At 52.2% G+C, this 25932-nt stretch overlaps 1 protein-coding gene and 1 long non-coding RNA gene across 9 annotated transcripts in view; one reads left to right on the forward strand and one right to left on the reverse strand.

Annotated features, from left to right (window-relative positions):
• Nucleotides 1-25932, reverse strand: part of Pik3c2b (phosphatidylinositol-4-phosphate 3-kinase catalytic subunit type 2 beta) — a 69204-nt gene that overhangs the window by 30728 nt on the left and 12544 nt on the right. For 3 of the 8 annotated variants that reach the window (XM_021242278.2, XM_021242277.2, XM_021242279.2), the window contains exons 2-12: nucleotides 16938-17957; nucleotides 10552-10652; nucleotides 9740-9894; nucleotides 9308-9428; nucleotides 6260-6371; nucleotides 6073-6152; nucleotides 5500-5617; nucleotides 3809-3955; nucleotides 3172-3205; nucleotides 1647-1842; nucleotides 427-549 (exon numbers count right to left, since the gene is read on the reverse strand). In XM_021242278.2, the coding sequence (XP_021097937.1) occupies nucleotides 427-549; nucleotides 1647-1842; nucleotides 3172-3205; nucleotides 3809-3955; nucleotides 5500-5617; nucleotides 6073-6152; nucleotides 6260-6371; nucleotides 9308-9428; nucleotides 9740-9894; nucleotides 10552-10652; nucleotides 16938-17870 (2120 nt within the window). In that variant the 5' untranslated portion in view covers nucleotides 17871-17957. Of the gene's footprint in view, nucleotides 1-426; nucleotides 550-1646; nucleotides 1843-3171; nucleotides 3206-3808; nucleotides 3956-5499; nucleotides 5618-5654; nucleotides 5719-6072; nucleotides 6153-6259; nucleotides 6372-9307; nucleotides 9429-9739; nucleotides 9895-10551; nucleotides 10653-11953; nucleotides 14491-14541; nucleotides 14913-16937; nucleotides 17958-25932 lie in introns of those variants that run through there. The other 5 variants (XM_087193941.1, XM_004862149.4, XM_004862151.4 and 2 more) reach the window with 3 other exon arrangements.
• LOC110345299 (uncharacterized) lies at nucleotides 756-3682 on the forward strand. The gene is made up of 3 exons (XR_002388537.2): nucleotides 756-1018; nucleotides 2956-3063; nucleotides 3190-3682. It is a non-coding gene; the product is annotated as an uncharacterized LOC110345299 (long non-coding RNA).

Below are 25932 nucleotides of genomic sequence, written 5' to 3' on the forward strand. Positions count from 1 at the left end.
TCCCCATTTCTCAGTTTGAGAAACCGAGGCACAGAAAGGCTAGAAAGAATGGAGGATTAGAGACAGAAGTAGAATTACTAGGACTACAAATGGCTCAAAACTCTTTCAGAGAGACCAGGTCAAAACAATAAGGTATTATTAGAATAAACAGCTAACATTTATATGGTCCTTTATAGACTACAAAGAGCCTTTATGGATACTTGGCATTGGATCCTCCTAACAACTTAAGAGGCAGAAATTATACTTGTCTGAATATAACAGCGAGGGAAATGAGACTCAGGACGTTGGACGACCTGTCTGGTTGGGTTAGCGGTGGGCCCTGGTGTAATGCAGGCATGTGCCCCTAGTCGGGGCCTCCTTAGCTGCCCCGGAAACTCCTGATGAGAGGCTGGCAGGGGACGGGCCTGGGGCAGGGGCAGGGCTTACTGCTGGTCCCAGATAATCAGGTGGAACAGGTACTTGGAGAAGTGAGCTCTTCGGGTCTGCAGGGGGCTGCACAATTCCTTGCCACCGTGGCTGAGCGAGCAGGAGAGGTAGAAATCTTCATAACTATAAACGGAAGGGAGCAGGTCAGGGCAACCAGCCCCCCAAACCGATCTCCGTCACCCCAACTTTTGCATCCTCTTAATGCCAGACGCCACTTCCCCATGGTAGCACTGCTTGCAGTCTCTGGAGACTGTAGCATGGGGTGAGGAATAGGACAGTCACATTAGATTTAAGGAAGTGCACTCAGGGAGAAGCAACTCAGTCTGGGGCGCGCGCGCGCACACACACGCACACACACACACACACACACACACACACACTCCCCTGCAGGTTCCGGGCTGCTTGCTGTGCACTGGGGTTTTTCTTCCTTCAGCTCTAGCCCACCAGGTGCCCACATCACATGCACACGCGCGTGCATATTTGCGTGCATGTGAGCATGCGCAGGGGAGCGGGGGAGGACAACGACATATGCTGCCATGAATGCCAACACACGGGGGTCCCTGCAGCTCATGACAGGTGCCTGATAGAAGAGGTCAGAGAAGGCCCCTGTTTCCCAGGCGTGTCCTTTGTTCTCTGCCAATCTCCCAGAGGAATACATTAAGTAAAGAACAAAGACAGAGGGGACAGGAGGAGAGGGGGAGGGGCCGGTGAAGGTGGGGTGGGGCCAATGCCTGTTCCCCCAGGCCTAGGATGCTGGGGACCCAGCAGAGGAGGGGAGATTAGCAAATGACCATCCTCCTCCACCCATCCCTGCAGGCCCAGGGAACCCCAGACAAAGAGGCATCCCCCTCCCAGGCCCGCCTTTGTGGTCTGCAGGGGAGTGCAGTCATTGGCCTGGGGCGAGCACTCTGGGAACTGGCCATCTGTCGCCTGTCTCCCTCAGCTGGGCTGGGATCTGGAGCGGGCAGGGACTCCCGACAGCCAGCACTGAGAGGAAATGGCAGGTGCTTCTCAGTGCCCTCGGGGGCTGCTCTCTCACAGATGTCGCAGCCTGGAGTCCCCTCAGGCCCTTGGCTCAGCCCCTCAGGCCGGATGCACCACAGTGCTACCCACAATGCCACCCATAAGACTGAGGTCAGGAAGGACACATGCGGAAAACGAGAAGCCATGGGGAGTCCAGTGCAGCTGGTTCCCCCAGAGGCTGCTGAGCACCAGCTCACCTGGTGGCCCAGGTGATGGGGATGCGGTGGGTGGCATAGACGGTGAAGGCCAGGGCCCCGGACAAGTGGCAGGCCTCCTGCACCAGGTCATGCTTGTGGCTCCCAGGCGCCGCAGTCTGGAAGTCTGCGTTGAACGTGTTGCAGTACAGCTCCACCAGGTCCAAGATGGCAGCTGTAAGGGCCTCCACAACCTTCTCTGTGAAGGGAGAAGGTCAGGAGGGAAGCTCGTGAGGCCCCTGGGAGTGAGCGCAATCTTGTTACCATGGCACTGGCAGTGATGGAAGGGCCTAGGACAGTAGTCCCCAAATGCCACTTGGTTTCTTTTTTTTTTTTTTCCATACCACTTGGTTTCTAATGACTGTGACAAAGCTCACCCATCTGTGGTGAAATGGGGAAAAAGCTGGAACATGTCCTGAGTTTTTCAGAGCAAGATTCCTCAGTGGATCCTTATTTGTATGCACTGCTACTTATTTAATGTCAGAATGTTTCAGGAAATGATAGTAATAATAATTGTCAGGATTGTTTTTGTTTTTGTATTTTGGAGACAGGGTCTAGATATACAGCTCAGACTATTGCTATAAATTCATAGCAATCCTCCTGCCTCAGCCTCCCAAGTGCTAGGGTTACAGGTGTGCACCACACCACACCAAGCAGTTACTTTTTTTCCACATTATTTCTTGGCAAAGCAAAAAGCTAGCAGGGATGGGGATGTAGCTTAGTGACTGAGCGCTTACCTAGCATGTGTAAAGCCCAGGGTTCAATACCCAGCATCACTAAAAAGATTTTTTAAAATAAAATAAAATGTCAATAACTTTATGTTGGCCCTCAAAAGGTTTTGGGACATTGTATTGGTCCATGAAATTCCAAAAACTGGGAATCACTGTAAGAATCCCAGTGATATTGCTTGGCGTGGTGGCACACACCTAAATTCTCACTACTCAGGAGGCTAAGGCAGGAGGATCTCAAGTTTGAGCCTATCCTGGACTACAAGTGAAATCCTGTCTCAAATTAAAAATAAAAATGACAAGTGCTCAATGGTAGAATGCTTGCCTAGCATTATATGCAAGGCCCTGGGTTAAACCCCCACAACACTCCCCCGCAAATGCCCAGTGATACGGGATTTAGGGCAAATTCCTGCTTAAACCTCTCCACAGGGGAATCCTAGAGAAATCCCGAGCCCAGTCTCAATTAGGGAATGCAGGGGCTGTGAGCCAGCTGGAGAAGAACAGCAGCCTACTATGCACGTGGGAGGGCTGGCTCTGCCTGGCCACCCTACTCTCCCCAACTTCACCTCAGCACCCTCTCCCAGGTCGAGCAAAAATAATGGGAAAATGATGTGCGGCAAGAAATGTGGGCTCCAGCTGTGACCACACCTCACAGGGACGGACACACGGACACATGGACACACACACAGCAGGTGAGCTGCGACACATAAATCAAGGGGGCTGAGGGGAAAGAGGGATGCGGGCAGAGCGTGTGTTGTCAGCTGCCCCGACTGGATGCAGAGGGCCAGCCGCTCCCTTACCTCGGTTTTCCCTCACAGCCAAGACGCTGGGATCCTGTTGAGGAGAAGGAAGAGGCAGTGAAGCCTCCAGGGCCTCAGCCTTTTCCATTGCAGATGGAAGAAAGGCTTTTCACAGCTGCTCATCTGGGCCAGCCCAGCTGAAATGGCTGAAAGGCGAGGAGCAGCAACTCCCCGGGGAGGATGGGGTAATGGTTTGCACCCGAGCCTGTGGAGGACGGAGTGAGCTGGCAGGGGGAAAGATCATCACAGCATCCACCCGAGTGAGAGTCCACCCCGGGCCACTCCTCTGAGGACCACAGCACCTGCGGCTGCGTTGCACAGTGCACCGCCTCCACGGTGGTGCCTCCGAGCCCCTCGCTCTGGGGAGATTTTCCTCCGCGTTTGGTTTGCACCAAGATGAATAAGCAAACTGTCCGGCGATGCCTGGGTGACTGTGAATAAAGCCTCCGCTGGCTGGGCTCACACAGTCAGACCCCGAGGCAGCTCTGGATTCGGGGACATGCTTGGCACCGCGTACATCACAACTCCTGCACTTGGATGGCTTAGACACGGGCGACACAGGCAGGGAGAGAACCAGCCGCTCTGGCACCTGGGAGCCATCCTCGTCCTTCCCCACGCGACACCAGGGCCTCTTTACCTTCTGGATTCTCGGCTGCATTCGCGAGGGGCAGGGGGGCAGCTGGTTGAGTGCACTGGTGATCTCTGGGGTTTCCACGGCAGCCAGGCCATTGCAGATGGCCTTGACAGACTGGACCACCCTGTCAGCCTTCAGCAGGAAGTCCCCCTGTGGGAGGCCACACAGTTAGGGCTGCTTGGCTCTCACGCTCTCCCCACCTCCCCAGTCTTACAAGGAAGGAGCCAGGGAGAGGAGGGCCTGACGACAAGGACAGGGGCTAGTGGAGTCCCTGTTTTATTTCCAAACATCTAGCATCAGCCAACAATCTCGCCCTCCCAGGGAAACAGGCCGCACCCAGGCTCCCAGTCTTTCAGGCACTGCCACCCTCCTCCTCGTCCTCCCAGCCTCGGTCTGTCCGCCATAGTCTAAGCAATTCTTTTTTTTTGGTACCGGGGATCGAACTCAGGTCCTTGAGCTTGCGCAGCAGAAGGTGAAACCACTGAGCTAAATCCCCAGCCCTATGTCTGCCATAGTCTACGGTCCACTCCCACGTGGACACATACAGGTCTCCCCAGGGCCTGCAGTTTTAAGACCCTCAACCTGTGCCAAGGCCCCACCTGCCCACTCAGGCCAGTTCTCAGAATCTTCACCTGGGAATTTGCAAGCCACACCCCCTTCTATACGTGCTGCGCTCATACACTGCCCCCTGTACTTTAGGGCCCACAGCTTTCTTATCTGGAATCCTCTCCAGTGTCCTCCTTGATCACCTATGTCTGTCTATCTGTGTATTTCAGTACTGGGATTTGAACTCAGGGTCTTCACACTGAATTACATCCCCAGCACTTTTTATGTTTTTTTATTTCTAGATAGGGTCTTACTAAACTACCTAGGCCAGGCTCAAATTTGCAATCCTCCTGCTTCAGCCTCCCAGAGTGCTGGGATGATAGGCATGAGCCACCATGCCTGGCTTACATTTGTCAGTTTAAATTGGGAGACCAGGGAACATTGTACCTCCTCCCTAAAGGCTCTGCTGCCAGTGTGACCTCTCTAGCCCCTCCAGTTGCCCTTCACTGACTGGCATCCTCTTCCACGTACTAAAAGCTTTAGGTTATCACTGTGCTTTTCTAACCCAAGCTCCCCAAAGGCTAAGACAATTTTTACATTTCGCTAACCCCAGCAGCAATAGCACAGGGCCGAACATGGCTGCTCCTTGCTACAAAGGTTCAGGCACAGGCCACTGGCCAAGGGACTCTGGCAGAGGGTAGAGAGCACAATGCCCAATTTCCCTGAAAGGAAAAGTCCAGGGCAAACAACTAGATTGACCTGGCAGGGATTTTTTTTTTTTTTTTTTGGTACCAGGGATCAAACTCAGAATCTTGCACTTGCAAGGCAGGCAGAGATTATTTTTAAAGATCGAATCAAAGCAGATTTACTCTGACACCTAAAATTTGGACAAATGTTTATGCTTATAGTTTTAAACCTTGAGGTTCCATATGAGTCAGAGTGGAAAAGAACTCCAGGCCCTTCCCTATCTTTGGGACCCTTCACCTCCTGAGGGTTTTTCTCCTGTGATGCACAGGCCAAGGCATCTCCAAGTGCCGTGGCTGGGAACACACTCCAGTCCCTCCTCTTGGAGATGCCCTACTCAGAGACAGGGGTCAGTGCACACTCCCTGGCCCTCCTCTACATGGATCAGACCCCTTTCTACATACTTGCCAGCTACTCAACAGCCAGCAGTGGTTTTGGCTGGCCCGTGAGTGAGGGGAATGAAGAGTGTGCTCTGCTGAGCTCTGCCGGGCTCCCACACGGTGCTGGCTGATCCCAGGAAGCCTGGGGAAAAGGAAGGGCCAGGCCTGGATGTACTCACGTCAGCCAGCAGGAAGGCATCCACCTCATTGTGGTACGTGTCAAACAGAAGACTCAGGGCCTGCCTGGGGAGTTAGGGGCAGAGAAAAATCACGGGAGAGGTCACAAAATACCCACTGCCCAGGGAGACTCGTTCCTTCCCTCCTTCTGCTCTGTTTAGGAATCAAAATCTGACTTCCAGGGGTTCCCATTCTCTCCATGTCCCACGAAGATGGAAGGAGGGAGGCCTTTCTGCTTTGTCACCTCTCACCTGGAGAACGGGGGCAGAGTGGGGGTCTTCCTTGACAAGGCTCTGGGGCCCCAACCTCAGACACCTGCAAGAATCCTCCAGTCCCAGCAGAAAACCAGGCCAGCACAAGTATCTGTGGGGGCCCTCACAGTTCCTCCCCGGGCCACACCCCAGATGGTACCACCCTCACCTGCTGATGGTCTGTTTGACTGGCCTCTCTTGTAGATGGACGAGGTAGTTCAAGGTGGAGGGGCTCTGGTCGTCATTCACCTGTAGGAGAACTGTCTCAGCCCAGCACTCCCATCTAACGTGTTCCACAGCAGCCCGGCCCTGCCACCTCCCTGGCTCCGGGCAACCATCAACCACCCCGCACAAACCGTCCGGGCCAGGTCACTTCGTACGGCCTTCTGCTCCATCAGCTGTAGCCGGATGTCGATGTCAAACTTACGGCAGTACTGGATGTACTCATGGCTGCCCAAGGCATGCTTGCTGGTGGGGAGAGACACAGACTGTTAGCACCTGGGGACTCAGTGGGAAGGGAGATGCATACCTCACCCTTGAGAAGGTGGAGGAGGTGGGTAGGATCTATGCTGTAGGCTCTCCCCCAGGGCTCCTGGAAAATGTCATGGTAGAGCTTCCAGGAAGGCACAGGGCTCCATCTAAACAAAAGCTACCTATACCACTTACTGCACAAATCCTGACTGTTCAGGTATTTATCACCTGTGTAGTTCTCAGGCATTCATTCCTGGGGTGGGAACTGCTGCAGAGAGTGGTGAATGAAGGAGATCTTTCAGGGGTAGTTTTTTAAACCCCACTGTCTTGGTGTCAGTGTAGGCACAACCAGGGGTGTTGGCTCCCACCCCCTCTCCAGGTCACCAACTAGGGTGCTGAGGCCAAACAAAGCGATCCCACCAGGATTCCGGGCCTCTTGTCCCCCTTCAAGTTCTGTGTCTCCCCTCCCCCTGTAGATCCTGACTTATTGTGGCTCATGACTCTACAGACTCTGAAAAGTGCAGCCAATTCCTACTGCCAAGTGTCTGCACAGGAGGCCCCAGTTTCAGAGGGGCCCTAGGGAGTCTGCCATGCAGCCTCTTTCTCTCCCCCAAGTCACCTCAATCAGAAAGAAAACCACAGAGGAAGAGTAGAGCCAGTCCCACCTCCAGGCTAGCACCACAGGTCTGGGCCAGGCTCAGGAACAGTAACAGAAGCCGGAAATGGACTTCCTTCCTCAGCAGAGCTGGGAATCTTGACCAGCAATGGAGGCATGGAGAGGGGAGCAAGGAGGAAAGAGGACGTGCAGAAGCTGGTGATGTGCAGGGCCCTGGCCAGTCCTGATCCCACTGGGACATAGAGGGTACTCTGCACCTTGAGGGGGCCGGGCCTCCTGTCTGGCCCTCAACCTGCTAAGCGTGAAGTGGAGCCAGACCCTGGGGATGGGGAGGCTGGGCTACGGGCTCGGCCTGGCGGGAGGGTCTGGAAGGAAGGAAGAGTGTGCTGGGTGGAGGAGGGAGCAGGAAACCCAACCCTCCCCTAGGACCTCTCAAGGTTCTTATCTAAGAGCAGCCTGCATCCTGGACCTGCAGGCCCACAGTCCCCCTCAGCCTCGGCCCTCCTGCCACGCAGGGATAGGAATCCAGGGGCCTTCCTGGGGAACTTGCAGCCTTCTGGAACCCCCAAAGGGTCCTCCGTGCCCCCTACAGGGCAGCTGTTGCATGTCAGGAGCTTGGGAGCCAGGCCAGGAACAGGAACTGTGCTTTTACGGGTGTGTCTGGGGGCAGGGGGTTTTGGAGAAGTCATGGCCACAGGTCCCTGGGGCTTGCTGACCTTCCCTGTGGTAGGCCTTCCTGTGTGCACTCACGCAGAGCGGAGGACACTGCCCAGGACCACTGTCCCTGTCCCACCTGGAACATTCCACCCAGGTCCCTGCAGGAAGGTGGAATCCAACAGCTCCCGCCTCTCCACAAAGTGGCTCTGGACCAGGAGTGCTGCGAGGGAAATGGCCAGTCCATAGCTCCACAAGTCCTCTCTTGGGGCTGATTTTTTCCTGCTGGTCTTTACTGACTGTTCTTTGGGTCCTTCTCACATTTACCCTCACCATTTTTTTTTCTTTTAAGGTGCTGGGGATGAAACTCAGGGGCTTATACATGCTAGGCAAATGCTCTACCACTGAGCTATAGCCCCCAACCCAAATGCTTGCCATTCCTTACAGAGGACAGAGGGTCAAGCTTCACAACTAGTAAGTTGCAAGCCAAATTTCAAACCAGTGTAATGGTGTTATGAGGAGTCCACTTTACCCCTCACTGCATCCTAATAGTTCCTGTGTCCTGGACCCCTCCTTATTCCCGGAGGGGAAACAAGGACACAAGTACCACATGGGCCATGTCTGAAGGTGCCATAGAGTTTTGCCATGCAACCCCTGCCCTTTTCCTTCCTGCCACTTCCATAGGCTGGGGATTTAGCTCAGTGGTTCCGCTGCCTGCCTCAAAAGTGCAAGGACCTGAGTTCAATCCCCAGTAGCAAAAAAATAAAAATTAAAAAACGTTCCTGCCACTTCCAGATGAGGATATGGACGCTACAGAGGGCTCCACAACAGCCCTAAGGTTGAAGAAATCAACCAAGAACTCAGTCTGCAGCCCAATTCCTATGCTCAGGTCTTAGGAGACCACCTTTGCATCTAGACCCGCATGGGAGAGAGGAAAGGCATGAGGTAGCACTTGGGGTTTCCTCCAAGCAGTTGGAGGGAGCAGCCAGCCTGATGTCTGCTGTCACACAGCAATACTGATGGGTACAAGTTTCACCCCACCTCCCTTCCACCCTGCCCCCCTAGAGCCCCAGGGCAGTGGAAAGGGGGTTGCCTCAGCTGGTCCCCATCACACTTTCCAGGGAGGCTGCCTTCTGCAGAGGGTACTGGCTGCAGAGGAGCTGGAAGGCAGCCTTTGGGAGGAGGTAGCCAGCTGCACAGGCCAGTGGGGAAAGGCACGCTGGCAGGGGGAAGGGAGAGAGCAATTGTTCACTTCTTCCTGGGCTTGGTGCTCCCCTCAGAGCACCACACACATCCTGGAGAGCAGAAGCAATCCTCCATAAGCCCCTGACCCGGACCCCAGGGACACACGTCTCTCTGCAAGCAGTAGTCTACACGCAGATAGGACCTCGTCTTCGTCCAATTCCAGTCCCAAGCTCTTTCCACAGCACATTTGGCTGAGGATGCAGCCAGCTGTGCTGGAAGACGGAGCTCCTGAGGCAAGTTCGACGTGGCCAGAGGGAGTGTGCCCAGAAAGCAGGAGTCCTGACTGCAGAGTTGGGGCGGAGCTGTCAGCTCCAAGCCTAGCAAGACCCAGCAATCCCCAACACATTCTCACCCACTCGGCAGGTGCTGCCTCCACCCACCCATCCCGAATTTCCCCAGCTTCCAGAAGTTCACTCACTTCTGCAGGAACTCCTCTAGCCCACAAGGCTTTAGTACAAAGTCAGCCACATCCACTTCCCTCAGTTCATCGTGGGTGTAGCACAGGGTCTGGTAGATGAGCAGGTCTACAGTGGAGGAACCTGGAAGGGCCGGGGAGTAACATCGCTGGGCCTGGGCCAGGCAAGGTTCGGCCTCCCCACCTCGATCCTCCATCCCCAGCTGACCCTCTCAGGATCACCACCAACAAGATAAAAGCAAACACACTTGGGGCTGGGGAAAGAGCCTGTGAACCTCAAGCTGGCTCTAGACCCAGCCCCCAAAAGGAGTTTCCCTGCCACCCTTCATCCGGGCCACAAGGACTGGTGGGAGGGAGGCCAAAGGATCCTATGGACCAAAGCTGTCACTGCCCCCACCTCAAGAGATGTGCCCAAGTCCTCCCCTGCTAACTTACAGTTACAGGTGAAAGTGAGTGGCTCCCGAAGGCTGTTACACAACACAGTCACCTTCAGGTTGACCTCATCCCCAAGGTGCTCTGGGCTCGGGGTGACAGCACTCCAGACATATCCGGTGAGGGAGTAGTCTTGGATGTCAGAGCCTGATCGAAGGCTGCACAGGAGGGGAGGAAGGGCCTTCACTGTGCCTTCAGAGACCCTCTGACCCCGAGGCCCAGGGTCCCCTGCCCCCACTCAGCAAGGCCCTCGGGGGCTCAGGCCAAGCAAGGGCAGTGGGGAGATGGCCGTAGGAAACTGTTCTTGCCATCTCTGCTCGAGTTGCAGAACGTCTCTTATAGGGGAGCACAAGAGAGTTCCACAATCCAAAGCTTCCTGAAGGAAGTCAGAAGACTTAGGAATTCATTTCCTTTCTCTTTTGGATCAAGAGAACACTCTTATCTCTACCTGGGGTGTATTAGTGTTTCTTTTTTTTTTTTTTGGTACCAGGGATGAAACTCAAGTCCCTGCACTTGCAAGGCAGGTGGCGGAACCACTGAGCTAAATCCCCAGCCCACATTAGTGTTCCTAAGGGAACCTGAGGGCCAGCGTCAAAAGTGATGAGGGTAACTGCATCGTTAGAGACGAAGTTTCAAGAATTTTTTTTGAAATGAGAAGCTAAGATGTCAAAACACCTGCAGACACCAGAAGTAGGAAGCCTTCCTCAGCTGTGAAGTTTAACACAGTTCTTGCTTCCTAAAGCAAGCTCATGAATGGGTGATCCTTCTCCCAGCCACCCACACCTCCCAAGCCCTCTGTCCCCGGGAACTCTTACACATCCAGCATGTGGCAAAAGGCAGCAACTTCCTCATCTCTCTCCTCTGACACCTCAAACAACTCGTGGCCGTTGGTGACGGTGTGGGGCCGGGAGCCCACCTTGAAGGGAAGAGCAGCCGATTCAGTGCCTTTTCCCTCATGGCACCTCTCCCTGAAGAGACTCCATCTCTAACACAGACTCTAGGTGCAAAGCGGTTCTAGCTACTCAACACAGTGAACAGACCACAAGAAAGTAGGGGGCTCCACAAATACATTTATCTGCCATCCTAGCACACCCAAAGCTGAATTGGAAAAGAGGAGGTGAAGCCTGGGTGAAGAATGGAGGCCGGGGTACAGCGGACAAGGGGGGCACACCCACTCCATGAGGGAACACGCCTGACCAGCTGGGGGCCGCTGTGGTGGGAGGGCTTTCTGGGGGTGGCTCCCAGAGCATGGTGGTGAGCTGAGAAGCAGCTCTTGACCCAGCACCTCTGCTGAGGCCAGGGCAGGTGGGTGGCCCCAAGGACAGCTAGGGAGGCTTGACCCTGGGTAAAAGCCTCAACATCCACAGGAAGCCCCAAGGACAGAGGAGATGACTCAGACACATGGGCCTTTTTGGTAGGTGCTATTTGAAGAAGAAAGTATCGCAGCAGCAGTCTGGCCGGAAAGAACCTGGTGGAAGGCTTGGCTCCTTCCTCCCAGCTCCAGAGCTTGTTGGTTCTGAATGGCTGGGCTGCCAGGGAGCCTGCCCTGGTTGGCCCCACTTCCTCTCCCAGAACATGCATGTGGTGCCAGGAGGCCGGGACAAGGCCCCAAACTGCCCCACCCCTGCTCTTGGTCACCCAGGAAGGACCCTAACGGGAAGAGCAAGGGACAGGCCCACCAGGGCGGCCACACAAGAATGAGGCTTTGCTGCCTGAAAGTCCAGGAAGTCCCAGCCCGCGTCCGGTGAAGGCAGCGGGTCCCGGCAGCTGCTCCCAGGGAGGCTGGTGCTCTGGTCTGAGCTACTGGCATCACCGCCTCAAACCTGTCTTCCTCACTGGCTATTGTTAGGTCCTCCCCACCCTCGGGGCAGAGCAACTCAGCTGAGCTCCTCCTGGGTGTGTCCCCAGCCATGGCTTCCTCTGGGCACCTACCTCAGCCGGGCTCCCTGGAGTGTGTGGGTAGGGTTAGGGGCACAGAGGCGAGCACAGCAGTGGGGACAGTTGGCACGTGAGGCCCTGGCTCTGCCAACCGTGCCTGTGTCCCAGTCAAAACAATAGCACCACTGTTGCAATTAACCCACAAAGGAGAGACAGAGACAAAAAGAGGTGGGAGGGAGAGAAAGCAGGAAAGGGAGAGAACAGAATGGCTACCGAAGGCCATTTTCATGCCCTTTCTGTACCACTCACTGGCACTGGAAGAAAACAAAAGCCACTTACGTTTGCCCGGCTGGCAGGCCCTGGTAGCAGCGCCCAATGCTGCCTGGGGGAGTCTGCCAGGCAGAGGCTGGCAGCGTGGGTACCAGGCTGGCACTTGGAGCCAGCCATTTCCAGAGATGGCTCAGCGGGCCCGTGATAAGGAGGCTCGCCCCGGTTGGAGGCCCGACGAAGGCGGGGTGGGGGTACAGGCCGAGAGCTCAAGGGGTCCCCCGTCCTGCCAGGCTGAGCCCCAGCACTGAGCTGAGGTGGGGAGGGCCAAGGCCGCATTTCTCCCCTTGAAACTGGCAAGAGCTTTTTGCTTTGCCCTCGCTTCTTCAAGGAGATCAGGATCGAGCTCCCTCTCAGAACTCTGATGCCACACGGGGTGGGGGCAGAAGAGCCAGTGAGAACGGAGGTGACCACCTACTAGGGTGGCCTGCTTGGGGAGCAGGCCCAGCTCTGGGCGAGGAACTGGGAGCATGCACAGGACTCTCCCAGCCCTATAAATAGCAGGAGCAGCCCCACCTCTCAGATCAGGGCCTTTAAAAAGCCTGAGCTGTGGAGCTGCAGCTTCTCCCAGGAGCTGATTCTGCTTTCAGGGGCTCTCAGTAGAAATGCAGGAGGGAGGACTGTGGAGCTTCAGAGTTGGGATGGATCCCAAAGGCTGGACATAAGGTGGGAAAGCCCCAGATTCCTCGGACAATGGGTAAAGAGGAAACAGGGATGGAGTGAGCCGCTATGATAAGCTGCTACACAAGCCTTCAGCTGTGGGGAGCCTTTTTCTCTTCTCTTTTCTTTTTCTCTAATGGGGACTGAACCCAGGGCTTTTCATACTGAGCTACATCCCCAGCCCTATTTTTTTTTTTTTTTTTTTTTTAAATTTTGAGACAGATTCTCATTAAGCTGCTAAATCACCCAGACTAGGCTTGAACTTTCGATCCTCCTGCCTCTGCTTCCCAGAGTGCTGGGATTACAGGTGCAATCCATCAGCCCAGGTGGGGAGCCTCTTGACTCATTGTAGTCAGGATTCCTAGCGGTCCAGGGTGAAACTTAAAGCATCTTTCAGGTCCCACCCATGGCGATCCTGTAATGCTACCTGAGCCAGAAACACACTGAAGCAGGAACCCACCTGTGGTACATCAAAGTCTACATTCTTTGCAGTGCTACTTTACACTACCTACTGATCCAAGCCAAATTATCACTGTCATACTGAAAAATTTTGTAAATGTCACTGGGAAGAGTAGGTAGCGAGGGACAGCAGTGAAGATGGTACAATTTGACTTTACTGAATGCCACTGAATTGTATGCTTACAAATGGCTAAAATGAGCCAGACATAGTGGCGCACACCTATAATCCCAGTACTCTGGAAGGCTGAGGCAGGAGAACCCCAACTTAGAGTCCAACCTGAGCAACACAGCAATTCAGTGAGACCCTGTCTCAAAAAAGAAAAAGAGCACCAGAGATTTAGCTCAGTGGTGCTGCCATCTGCCTCGAAAGCACAAGGTCCTGAGTTAGATCCCTGGTACCCCCCCCAAAAAAAAGAGAGAGAGAGAGCAAGAGACAGGGAGAGGAAGGGAAAGAAAGAAAGCCAGTAAGCCACATATGGTGGCACACACCTGCAATCCCAGCAGTCAAGAGGCTGAAGCAGGAGGATCACTGTCAATTCAAGGCCAGCCTGGGCTACATAGTAAGTTCAAGGGCAACCTGAACTATATAGCAAGACCCTGTCTCAAAAATCCCCAAAATTAATTTAAAAATTAAAACAAAGTTGAAGATGTAGTTCAGTGTGAAGGCCTTGTGTTCAATCCCTAGCACCACAAAAAAAAAAGAAAAGTAGGGCTGGGGATTTAGCTCAGTGGCTTCAACCACCTGCCTGGCAAGCACAAGGTCCCAAGTTCAATCCCTGGTACCAAAAAAGAAAGAAAGAAAGAAAAGAAACAGATGGCTAAGTGCAGCTAACCAAGCATGGAAACACATGCTTATAATCCCAGCTACTCAGGAGGCTGAGGCAGGAGCGTCACAAGTTTAAAGCCAGCCTGGGCAACCTACCAAGACTTTATCTTGCAAAATTAAGAAAAAGGTCTGAGGATGTAGCTCAGTGGCAGAGCACTTGCCTAGCATGTATGGGGCCCTGGGATCAATACCTAGTACCACCCAGGTTTAATGTGATAAGGTATTATTATGGTTGGTGTCTAGATGTCCCCCCAAAGCCTCATGCAGTCATAGGTGGGGCTTTTTCACAGACGGCTGGATCTAGAGTGTGTGATGCTGGGATTAAGGGTGTGTGATTACCAAATCAATCCACTGATTGGTTTGGCACTGCCCTAATCCTGGTAGCCTAGAGAGAGTATACAAGGGTCAGAAAGAAGCTACTAAGGTCTCTTATTTTTGCTGTCTTCTACCTGCCATGAACTGTTTTCTCTTCTTCGATGGCCCCCTGCCAAGACACCTTGGCTTGGAGCCAGCCAATTACGAACTGATACCTCTACAAACTATGAGCTATGTAAATCTTTCCCCCTTTAACTTTGGGTTTTTTGTCTCAGCAATGAGAAAAGTAACTAAGACAGAATTTGGTACCAGAGAAGTTGGGTTGTTGCTGTGACATTACCTGACCACATGGCTCAAGAGTCTTTGGAATTGGCCTCCTGGAAGGGGAAGTGTCAGGGAAGGTTTGGAGATGCCCCCCGAAAAAATAGAAAGTTGGAAAGCCTTAGGTGGTACTTGATGGGAGATTCTGGTCAAAGCTCAGAAGACCAGAAGGCTGACAGAAATCCTGCTGATAAAGTCCAAGCTCAGGTGGTTTCTGCTGGGAAGGACTGCATTGGCTGTTGTGTGCTATACCTTGGCAGAAAGTTTGTCTGCATTTTGCTCGTGTCCAGAAACAGCCTGAGATTAAGATTAAAGGCAACGGACTAATTAATCTGGCAGAAGAAATTTCAAGGCAGCCTAATGTTGAGGCAGTGGCATGGCTACTGTTGGGGCTTTTAGCCAGATTTATGTTCAGACTCAAGGGCAAGGAGCCCAGCAGAATGATTCAAAATGTTGTGAGTTTGGCCAGAAAGGAAGCTCCAGTAAAGTTGCAGCCTGTAAAGATGGAAGAGAGGAGAAAATGGTCACTGAAAAGACTAGCAAGGAAAAGCCAAGTAGTTCAGAAGAAGACAACAGAAAAGATGGCCTGAGGACATCACAAGAACCAGCAGGACTCCAGCAATTGCAGCCTTGGACTTGCAAAAGTGAAAGACTTTACTCTGAGAAGAGAGCCCCGGGCACCATGTTCCAGAATGGCAGTGGCCTAGGGAAGTTGTTCCTTGGGATTTGGTTCATAGGCATTTGACCCCTACAGCCAAAAGAGAAGGAACCCCGGCTACTGCTCCAGCTGGCAGCAGGCTCTGGGCATCCAGTGGCACTGGTTTTAGGTGCATGCAGAATGCAAGAGTTGTGGGGTCAGGAAGGCTTCTATCCAGGTTTCAGAAAAAGGCCTGGGAAGCCAGGCCGTGTACCCGAGAAGGCAGTGAGTGAAGCTGAAGGTACAGTGGAGACCCCAGAAGTTTGGAGAAGCCAGGAATGTGAATCATCTGAAGAAAACTGCAAAGAGGGAGCAGCGCTGGCCCAAGAGAGAAGCCACGGGAGCCACCACAGCCAGCAGCGCCGTAGGGGTGGAGGCACTCAAGCCCTCTGGAGCTCACATCTTTCCAGATTGCCTCGGATGCTGGACATGCAACTACAGGACTTAATGTTTGCCCTGCTGGATTTTGGACTGGCTCTGGTCCCATTCCTTTACATCCCCTATTTGTACCTTTTAGAATGGTAATGTTTATCTTGTGCCATTGTATGTGGGAAGTGTTTATTTCTTTTCATTTGCACAGGGGTTTGCAGCTAAGAGTTTGCTTTAAATCTCAGAGGACGCTTGGGACTTAGACTTTTCAGCAATGCTGAAACTGTCAGGGCTTTGGCAACTCTTAGAGATGGACTAAATGTCTTTTATGTAAAGGAATGTACATGAGTCTTTGGGGGTCAGGGGCAGAGTGTTATGGTTTGTGTCTAGTTGTCACCCCAAAGCCTCATCTGGTCATAGGTGGGGCTTTTTCAGAGGTGGCTGGATCTACAGTATGTGATCTTGGGATTAAGGGTGTGTGATTACTAAGCAATCCACTGATTGGTTTGGCACCACCCTAATCCTAGTAGCCTAGATAAAAGGGGCAGAAAGAAGCTGGTAAGGTCCCTTGCTTGCTTGCTTTTGCTGCCTCCTGCCTGCCATGAACTGTTTCTCCTCTGTGATGCCCCTCTGCCAAGCCACCCTGCCCTGGAGCCAGCTGATTATGGACTGAAACCTCTATAAACCATGAGCGAAATAAACCTTCCCCTCTAATTCTGTGTGTCACGTATTTTGTCTCAGCAACAAGACAAGTAACTAAGACAGACATGTAATATATATTTTAGCATTAAAAAGGCAGGGAGGTGCTCTGAAACAGCGAGAGGAGGGTTGGATGGAGGCTCTGCCATTTCTTGCTATGCAGCTTTAGACTATCAGGCAGGGTTGCTGTGGAGATCTGAACCAGGGTCTGGTATTTGGTGAGCAATAAACAGCTAATATTATGAATTATCTTCATGTCTGCACAGGGCTTTGACAGAGCAGGGCCCCTGCAACTGGAAGCAACTTCCTCAAGTGTACAGGAGCATTCAGCCAGTCAACAATGAATCTCCTGAGCCCCAATTCAGTCCTTAAACCATGGAGTGGGGACCAGCTCCCACCGAGGAGGGCTGTTTCAGCCCAGACCCATGAAACGTGGCCCTGAGTGAGAGCCGCACCTTTACTGGTTTTCCTCTCCCCAGTCCCCCAGTCAGGCCTACCTTGCACTTCTCCCCCACTGTGGGGAGGGGAGGATGCTAGGGGGTGAGTACTTGGAGAGCTCAATTTGCAACAGCAAAAAAGAGAGAGGGACTGGTCCTTGTTTCTGAGTGACATGGGGGAAAAGGCACAAAAGAAACACCTAGGGGCCTCACCGGAGCAGCAGAAATCCTGCGGTTCTTGCTAGGTGCCACATTTGTCCGATTGCCGTAGCGGGAGGTGTAAGTCCGGGGCGGCACCTGAGGGGGCATGGTCTTGCTCCGCGACACAGGTTTTCCAGGGCTGTCCTTGCCGAAATCCAGGGGCCCTCGACCTTCCTTCCACCCCCTGCTGGCGTCCCGCAGCATCTCCGCATCATAGGTTGACTTCAGGTTGAGCCTTGTGATTGCATCGTTGATGCCATCGAAGTCCACAGACCCCAGCAGATGCCCCTGTCCCCTGCCTCCTGGCAACGCTTCCTCTTCCAGGATTTGATGCCCCAGCAGTTTAGCTGGTGGTTGTTCGACCAAAGAAAAAGTGTTGATGTCGTTGGGCTGAGAGACCTTGGAGGATGAGGGGCACCCCTTTCTGGGAGGCAGGGGCGGGGTGTCCCAGATAGAGACTCGGGGAGGCAGAGGAGGTGGGGACAATTTTTTGCAAGAGCCATCTATGTCCCCTGGTCCTGGGGACAAAGATAGCCCCTCATCTGAACCATCAAAAATGTAGAGATAGTCTCCAGGAAGAGAACCTTTGGGCCAGGGATCCGGGCCAGGCTGGGAGCCCTGGGCGAGAGAGTGGTTGGGTGGCTCTTCCTGTGGGGAGATGGAGTTGTAATTGAGGGTAGGATCAGAGCCAGAGAGACCGCGCAAGAGCTTGAGGTCATTCCGTCTCCCCGCCGGCTTGCTGTAGAAGTCCAAGACAGGCTCGTCCCACTCGATGAGAGTATGTTCTTCATTCTGCTTGGCCCTGCTCTCCTCCTTGTGGTGCCGGAGCCGGGACAGAGCATCACACTCCATTTGCAGAGCTTCGGCCATGGCCAGCTCTTTGCAGCTGATGCCCACGGACTCCAGGGACTTCCAGTGCTCCCCACTGCCCTGAGTCGAAGACATGGTGAGGACGGGGGGACGAGAGACAAAGAAGCCTTCTACTTCCTGCCAGCATTAGGCCTGGAGGTCTGGGGCATGGTGTCCGGGCACCTGCAACCAATGGGCACACAAATACCATTCAGTCACAAGACAGATTAATCAATATTGTACACAGGGGATGGAATCCGGGCCAGTGGCTATTTCTGCAGGGCTCATAACAGATGGAAAGAAGCCAAGATGGCATAAGAAGGAAGAGCCAGACCATGTTATCTGCACGTCCCCTGCCCACCGTTCACTTGCACACGTGCACATGTCTCCATCCCTGGTCCCCAACTCTCACCCTCGTACTGCTCAGCACGCAGGGCCTCAAAGATGCACCAGCCTGAGCCTGGCCTCAGGGGACCTGAAGATGCTCTGCTCTTGCTGTGCCAGCCGAGTTCCCCCACCCTCCCACAGCTCCTGCCGGGACACTTTTTATCCACAGAAGGCCCGAGGGAGCCTCATTAACGAGCAGGAGATATACTGAGCCTGGATGTGCAGAGCAGAGAAACTGTTCCAGAGAAACTGCCTCAAGGAGAGGGAGGATTTAAAAAATGGAAGCAGGGCTGGGGATTTAGCTCAGTGGTTTCACCGCCTGCTGCGCAAGCGCAAGGACCCGAGTTCTATCCCCAGTACCAAAAAATAAATAAATAAATAAATAAATAAATAAATAAATAATAAATTAAAAATGGAAGCAAAGTGTCTTCATTCAGTTTAAAGAGGACAGCACTCAAGAGCTGGGCTGTAGCTCAATGGTAGGGCACTCAACGTACGTGAGGCCCTGGGCTCAGCCCCACCATTACAATGGTGGCATGCTCTGGGAGGCCAAGGCGGGAGGATGGCAAGTTCTAGTCTAGTCGAGGCTACTTAGTGAGATATTATCTCAAAATACAAAATTTAAAAAGGGCTGGTGACATAGCTCACTGCAAAGGCTCTGTGTTCAATTCCCAGTACCACCAAAATTAAAAATTTTAAAAATTTTTATGACTCAGTTACTCTCTTTTTTTTTTTGTACCAGGGATCAAACTCGGGACCTTATATTTGCAAGGCAAGTGGCGGAACCACTAAGCTAAATCCCCGTCTCCCAGTCACCCTATTTCTACTTACCTAAGAATAATGAAAGCATTAGTCCATATAGACTTGTACACAAATATTCACAGAGGTTTTATCTGTAACTCAAATAGGAAATAACCCAAATGTCCATTGATAGGCAAACAGACTTTTTAAAATGTGACGTCTACATATCTACATGCTCAGCAATGAAAGGAATAAATTAGTGACAAATGTAAAAACAAGGGTGATTCTCTAATTTTAAAAAACCCAGACAAGAGTATAAATATGTACAATTCCATTTACACAAAACTCTAGAAAATGCAAATTGATCTACAGTGGCAAAAAGCAGATCAGCGTTTGTGGCTATCTGGGGAAGGAGTGGAAAGAGGGAAAGATTAAAAAGGGGGCATGGGTCGGGGATTTAATTCAGTGGTTCCGACACCTGCCTCCCAACCACAAGGTCCTGAGTTCAATCCCCACTACCAAAAAAAAAAATTAAAATTAAAAAGGGGGCCATATGGGAACTTTTAAGGAGTGATGAATAATATGTTCACTATCTTGGTCATAGTGATTGTTTCACCAGTGCATTTGTCTGTCAAAACTTATCAAATTGTACATTTTAAATATGTACAGTTTATTGTATATCAATTGCAATAAAGCTGTAAATCAAAGTACAGCAGGGCCCAATTAAGCAGACCTTTTCAATTACTCAAGTTGCACTAGGATCCTCCCCAATACACCAATAAGTTCAATAAAACAAAGCTCACTCCCAGGTGAGACGAGAATGCTGAGGAGCCCAGGGTGCCTGTGGCCCGGGCCAGCTGCCTCCAGCTGCAAGCAGCCCTCTCCCTGCGCCAACACTGGTGCCTCCTGCTTCCCGAGCCACGAGGTGCGAAGTGGATTTCATGGAGCAGCGGCTCTCCTGCCAGCTGCACACCAAAATCACAGACCTTTTCAAAAGGACTCGTGCCACACACCCTCAAGACACTGCGGTTTCCTTGGCCTGCAGTGGGGCAGTGGCATTTACAGAAACTGCCCACGAAGTTCCAGTCTGAAGCAGTAGAAGGACCACAGACCTCTGTGTTTTCCATTAGACTGGGGGAGGCTGAGTGGGCCGCAGTGACTTCTAACCCAGGCGCAGCGGCAGGGACGACCACAATTACACATAATATCAGAAGTGGTTCCTTCTCTTGTACCGCTTGGCCCAAGGGGTAACACACACACATAACACGTTATTCCTCACAATTACAAAACTGAAAACACCAATAGGAAAAAGGTTCAGCTAGCCTGTGTGTGTTGTTACTGGTGATCAGACCCAGAATCTTCACACTAGCCCTACTTTTAATTTTTTTATTTTGAGACAGGGTCTTGCTATGTCAATAAATTGCCCAGGTTTTGCTTGAACTTGGGATCCTCCTGTATCAGCCTCCTAGAGTGCTGGGATTCAGGCCAAATGCTACCACCCTCACCTTCAGGTAGATTCTTGAGTGGCAAGTTCCATTTGATTCAAAATAAATCAAGACAGCATCTCCCTTCAGCTGAGGTGCCCTCCCTGGACCCCAGGGCATCTGTCAGCCACAGGCTCAGGACCCTGACAACAACTGCACTTAGCACGCAGGTCCTCAAAGATGCACCAGCCCAAGCCCAGCCTCTTCCCTCTTTCCTTCCCAGCTGAGTTTCCCTGACCCTCCCTCACCACCTTCTAGACTCCTTCTATCCACAGAAGGTCTGAGGGAGTGTTGCTCCTTGAAATTCAAAGGAGTTGAATGTGAATGTGGAGATACACAGAACTTGGCCGTTCAGAGCTGAGAAACTGGGGGGCGGGGAGGAAGAAGTCCTGCGTAGGAGACACTAGAAAAATGGGCTCAAAGAGGGGCTGGGCTTATGTTTTTTGTGAGGGCTGGGGTTGTTGAGACAGGGTCAGTATGTAGCCCTGGCTGTCCTCAAATTTTCAATCTTCCTGCCTCAGCCTCCTAAGTGCTGGGATTACAGGTGTGTGTCAGCATGCTGGGCACTGGGTTTAAATCTTTTAATCCAGAGAATGACTGTGTATTTTCAGCCCTGAGCTGGGATATGAAGAATGTTAAGATCTGCCTTAGCTGGGCACCACTGTGAGGAGAACTGAGGCAGTCAGAAGCAGTTCCTCAACTCCTTGCCTTTCTCCCAGCCCCAACTTATTGCACTGCTCGTTTGGTCTGGGGAGAGGAGGTGGCCAGCTCCTGCTGAGGCACGGCGGCCTGGGCCCATTGCCTCCCTGCTCAGATCCAGGACAGTGTCCCGTGGATTTCCCTTCTCTGTATATATATCTTTTCTGCGTTTTTTATTGGTACATTTTAGATCTACATGATGATCACAGTCATCATAGGGAATCTGCACCTGTACATGCTATATCTTGCTGCTGCTTTTTTTCCCAGTCCCCTCCCCTCCTAACCCCTTTACCTCTCTTTATTTACAAAAGCTTTGCTTCTATTTTATTCTTCTATTCTTTCTTTTTCTGTCCCTTCCTTTTTCCCTCCTCCCTCTTTGTTCCCCTTCTCATGTGAACATTTTCTTCCCATTTCCCAGTGTCTGTTATACATTTATTTACACTTTCAGTTTCTCACACCAAAGAAACAATGTGGTATTTAATCATGTGTGTCCAGTTTATCTCACTTAAGAGCATGGTCTCAAGGTGCATCCATTTAGCTAGAAATGGCTCAAGCTTATCCTTCTTTATGGCATAGTTGTACTCCACTATATAAAAAACCACATCTTCTTTATCCATTCATCTGTTGAGGGGCATTTGGGCTGTTTCCAAGATCTAGCCATTACAAACTGCGGGTATGCCTATATTGCTGTTTTATGATGCTTTTAATTCTTTCAACTTCCCCATATCTTCAACTTCTTCCCCTCGACTTGGTTTCACTCTTCAGCACATCAACAACTTCTTTCAGCCTTAAAAATGAAATAAAACCTACACCCTAAATACCGTCCCTTGACGTTTTGCCCCCTCTGCTCTCCCTTCCCTTGAGCCAAGCCAAGCCTCATGAGAGAGGAGATGACACCCCTGTTCCCAAACTTCCCCTTCCCCATATTCCTTTAACTCGCTGGCATCCAGCATCGGCCCGACGGCCCTCTAAAACAGCTTGGGGGACAATGCCCAGGCCGCCCCACTCAGCAGCATTTCCCCCTGCCCTGCCAGGGCCTCCACCCTCGGCCCCCTGGCTTCATGACGTTATTTTCTTTCTTGTTCTCCACTCTCACCTGTGTCCTCCTTGTCCTCTGTCCACCCTGAAGTGCTGGTGCTGGCTCAGGTGTCCATCCCAGCCCACTGTCTGCTCTGTACCTTTGTCTCCTACCCCCACCACTCACTTGGTTATTCCAGATGTCCGTGGCTCCTTCAGATTCTCATGCCCGCTGCATCTCAAAATCCAAATGGACAAATCTGAGGCGTGGCCTTCTTTCCTCCCTGCCTTCACCCACATCAAATCACCACGGCCTGCCCACTTTCCCTCTCAGCCCAAAGCTAGTCCCTCCTTCTATCCGAACTACTGCTATCTTAATTCAAGTCCTTATCTCCTCTCCTTTGGGCCAGGACAACAGCCTTTCATTTCTTCTTCTTTTTTGGTACTGGGGATGGAACTCAGGTCCTTGCGCTTGCGCAGCAGGTGGCGGAACCACTGAGCTAAATCCCCGGCCCACGACAGCCTCTCAATAGCCCTTCCTCCCACTGATCTTTCCCTCTTGAGGCTTTCTCTGAAGAGCAGCCTGAGGGCTCTTTCTAAGGTTTAAATCTGATCATCCTATTTTCTGCTTAAAACCTTCCAAAGGCTTATTTGACTCCTCTTGGAGGCCTTTATCAGCAAGCCCCATCTCCCTCTCCCTGCAAGCATTCATTACCTGTGTTTGACACCTCTGTGACTCACTTCCAGGGCTTCCTTCTCCTGGGCACCCCTTCCCAGTCCTATTGCTTGTGTGTTTCTCCCTCAAGCCCTCCTGGGACTCTGCCCAGATGCCTTGTTTTGCAGGAATCCTTCTCTGAACCCCTCGCCGGCCACTGCACTGCTCTCAAACATGGCCTTAAAATACATTCATCAAAATGACATGTTTATGGACAAGTCTCCCCCACTAACCTCCTCAAGTTCCAAATCCACTTCATTTCCACTGAAAAGATGTATCTGAATCCCAACCTAAGGGCCAGGCTTTCTGGCAATGAGAAATTTTTAGACATGGAAACCAGGTGACGAGAACATAGGTGAGGCCCTTCTTCAGAGTTCTTGAAACACAGGGTTGGGATTCCAAATAAACTGGGCTGGAAGGGGCATTTTTAAGTCAGGTGCATGGATGGGTAGGAAAACCACACAAAGTGCCTTCTGGCTCTAATAGTGTCGGATTGAGATGTACAGATTTCCGAAGGTGAAATTTCTCGGAGGACTCCAGAATGGATAGAAGGAAAGGCCAAAAAGAAGGGTGGTCCAAGCAGGCCCCATCCTGAGGCACTTCCCAGACTGGAATTCAGACGGAGGAAAGATGAGCTTCCGCTCTCTAACCACCAGCCCTCTGGGCCACAGGACACCACTAGACCAGCTCAGCCACCCAGGGAGGGAAGCCCAGCCCACTGACAGATCTCACGCACACACGGGGCCAACCTGGCAGTTGCTTCTTCCAAAAGAACTCAGCACTCCCTCGGCCAGATGCTGAGAGATCTTTTTTTTTTTTGGTGCTGGGGATTTGAGGCAGGAAGTGGGAACCACTGAGCTAAATCCCTGGCCCCTGGATGCTGAGAGATGAGACACGAGGAGACAGGACAAATTCGTCCCCTGCAGGACTAGAAGAGCCCCCTCCAAGGTGCAGCATGGGTTCAGAAAGCAGCAGTTGGGCACAGGGGTAATCCAGAAAAGGGAAGGGGAAAGGAAGCAGCGACCAGCAGCAATCAATGCCCCAACTTTCATTTTCTGGGGCTGGAGGACCAAGAATTTTAGGCATCAGGGCCAGGCAAGGTGGCACACACCCGTAATCACAGCACTGCGGGAGGCTGGGGCAGGAAGATTGCAAGTTTGAGCCCAGCTTGGGCAATTTAGCAACTCAGTGAGACCCTATCTCAAAATAAAAAATAAAAAGGGCTGGGCATGTAGCTCAGTGTGAAGGTGCTGAGTTCAATCCCCAAGTCCCAAAGGGAGAAAAAAAGAAAGAAGTTTCGGTATCAGGGTCTCATGTTTCCTGCCTTCCCCTCCCCAAATCAACTCCTTCTGGCTCAGCCTCTGCTGGGTTGACACACTGGAAGATGATGTAGTCCCTTGGTCTTCAAGGGCTACTAGGGATTCTGTTAAAAAGCAAATAGTTGGGGGATGTTCCTCGGTGGCACAGCATTTGCCTACCATGTGCAAGGAGGCCCTAGGTTTCGTCTCCAGCACCTCGTGAGGGCCTGTGTCATTTCTACTCTCCAGCCCACCCAGGAAGAGCTGTCTGGGGCCAGCACTGCTCTGTCACACACCTCCAGGGAGCACTCACTCTACACATTGCATTCTACGTAAAAGGCAGCCCCTGGCCAAGGCAAAGAAACTGGGGGGGGGGGGGGGCGGTGGCGAGGGGCTGTTCTCTCCTAGGATCCACTTCTCAGAGAGCAGATGGAAACAGAAAGGTCAGTGACAGCCAGTTTCCCTTCCACACCTGCACGCACTGATTTGTGCTCTCTTCTGCCTACTCATTTGCAGCAAGGTGCATACACTTTGCCTCTGAACACTTCAGCCTGAATCCCGTAAGAACTAGGATATTTTCCTATATAAACACACCCACAAAATTTTATGTTGACATAATAACATGCTCCAGAGTTCACACTCAATGACTGTAATTGTCATCTGGGAAGTTTTTCAGACACAGAAATTCCCGGCCCCTCCCCTGGATGTTCTGATTCAGCCCTTCAAGTGATTCATATATGCGGCCAGGTTTGACTCCACAGACTAGGGTTGCAGAACTCTCAGGAAGACAAGAAGGAACTGAATAAAGGGACCCCAAAAAGCACTAGGGAGTCAGCTGCAGAAGAAGACAAGCTTATGGCTGAGCAGGTCAGTGCCAGGGTATAAGCAGCACCAGGCACCAAACTCAGTTCACTCAGCTGCCCACAGATGGCCCAGGGCTGGCAGGGAGGAAGCAGGGTCAGGCAGAGCCATACAATGGTGCAGAGTCACAGGGTGGAGAGAAGGGACAGGACCATCCCTTCTGTGGAGCTGGCTCTGTTCAGACCCTGTGGGCAGAGAAGCTTCCTGCTGTCAGACACCAACCATATCAGGGTGGCTCTGCTCAAGAGGATTGGGGGGGCATAGAGTCTAGGTCACCTCCCCACATCCTCAGCCACAGAATTGCATCCCAGTGGGTGCTGGATACGAGTATCTGAGTAGTAAGAAGTACAGAGATAACTGTGGCACAATTCTAGGGAGCTTACAATCGAGCCAAGGTGACAGACATATCCATAAATAACTCAATCGCCACCAGAGCACAAAGCAGGAAGATGCTGCATGGCTTGGCCCATCTTTGCTGCACAGGGGAATGGAGAGCTCTCAAGCAAGGTGGTGAACAATACACAGGGTCTCAAGGCCCCAGGGCCTTGGGCATCCCAACCTTTAGTAGTTTTTACTCAGGGAAGAAAATTCAGTTCTAGGATGGAACCCTCAGCGTCACTCTTGGGACAGATAGGGTGCAGGAGCTGGAGGTCATGAGTCCTTAACAGCCAGGAATCTCTGCCCCGCCTCTCACGCCACCCACGGGCTGCCTGCTCCACCTGTCCCTCCCCCACACCAGCCCCAACAGGGAACCTCCATAGCCCTGCACCAGGAAGTAGATGAAGGTCAGCTAGGCCACCTCCCAGCCTCCAACGGATATGCATCTCATCCCGGAAGAGCTCTGGATGCCTCTCTGATGTCAGCCCATGGCTGAATGACATGTACTGACAAAGTCTCTCTCATTAGCCTTCGTTCCCTCTGTGCAGCTCCTACTTAGTTCCAAATATGAGTCCCTG

This window comes from Heterocephalus glaber, unplaced genomic scaffold (genome assembly GCF_053883595.1).
Source record: "Heterocephalus glaber isolate CG9 unplaced genomic scaffold, H.glaber_assembly_v1.0 deba00001600, whole genome shotgun sequence".
Classification (NCBI taxonomy): domain Eukaryota; kingdom Metazoa; phylum Chordata; class Mammalia; order Rodentia; family Bathyergidae; genus Heterocephalus; species Heterocephalus glaber.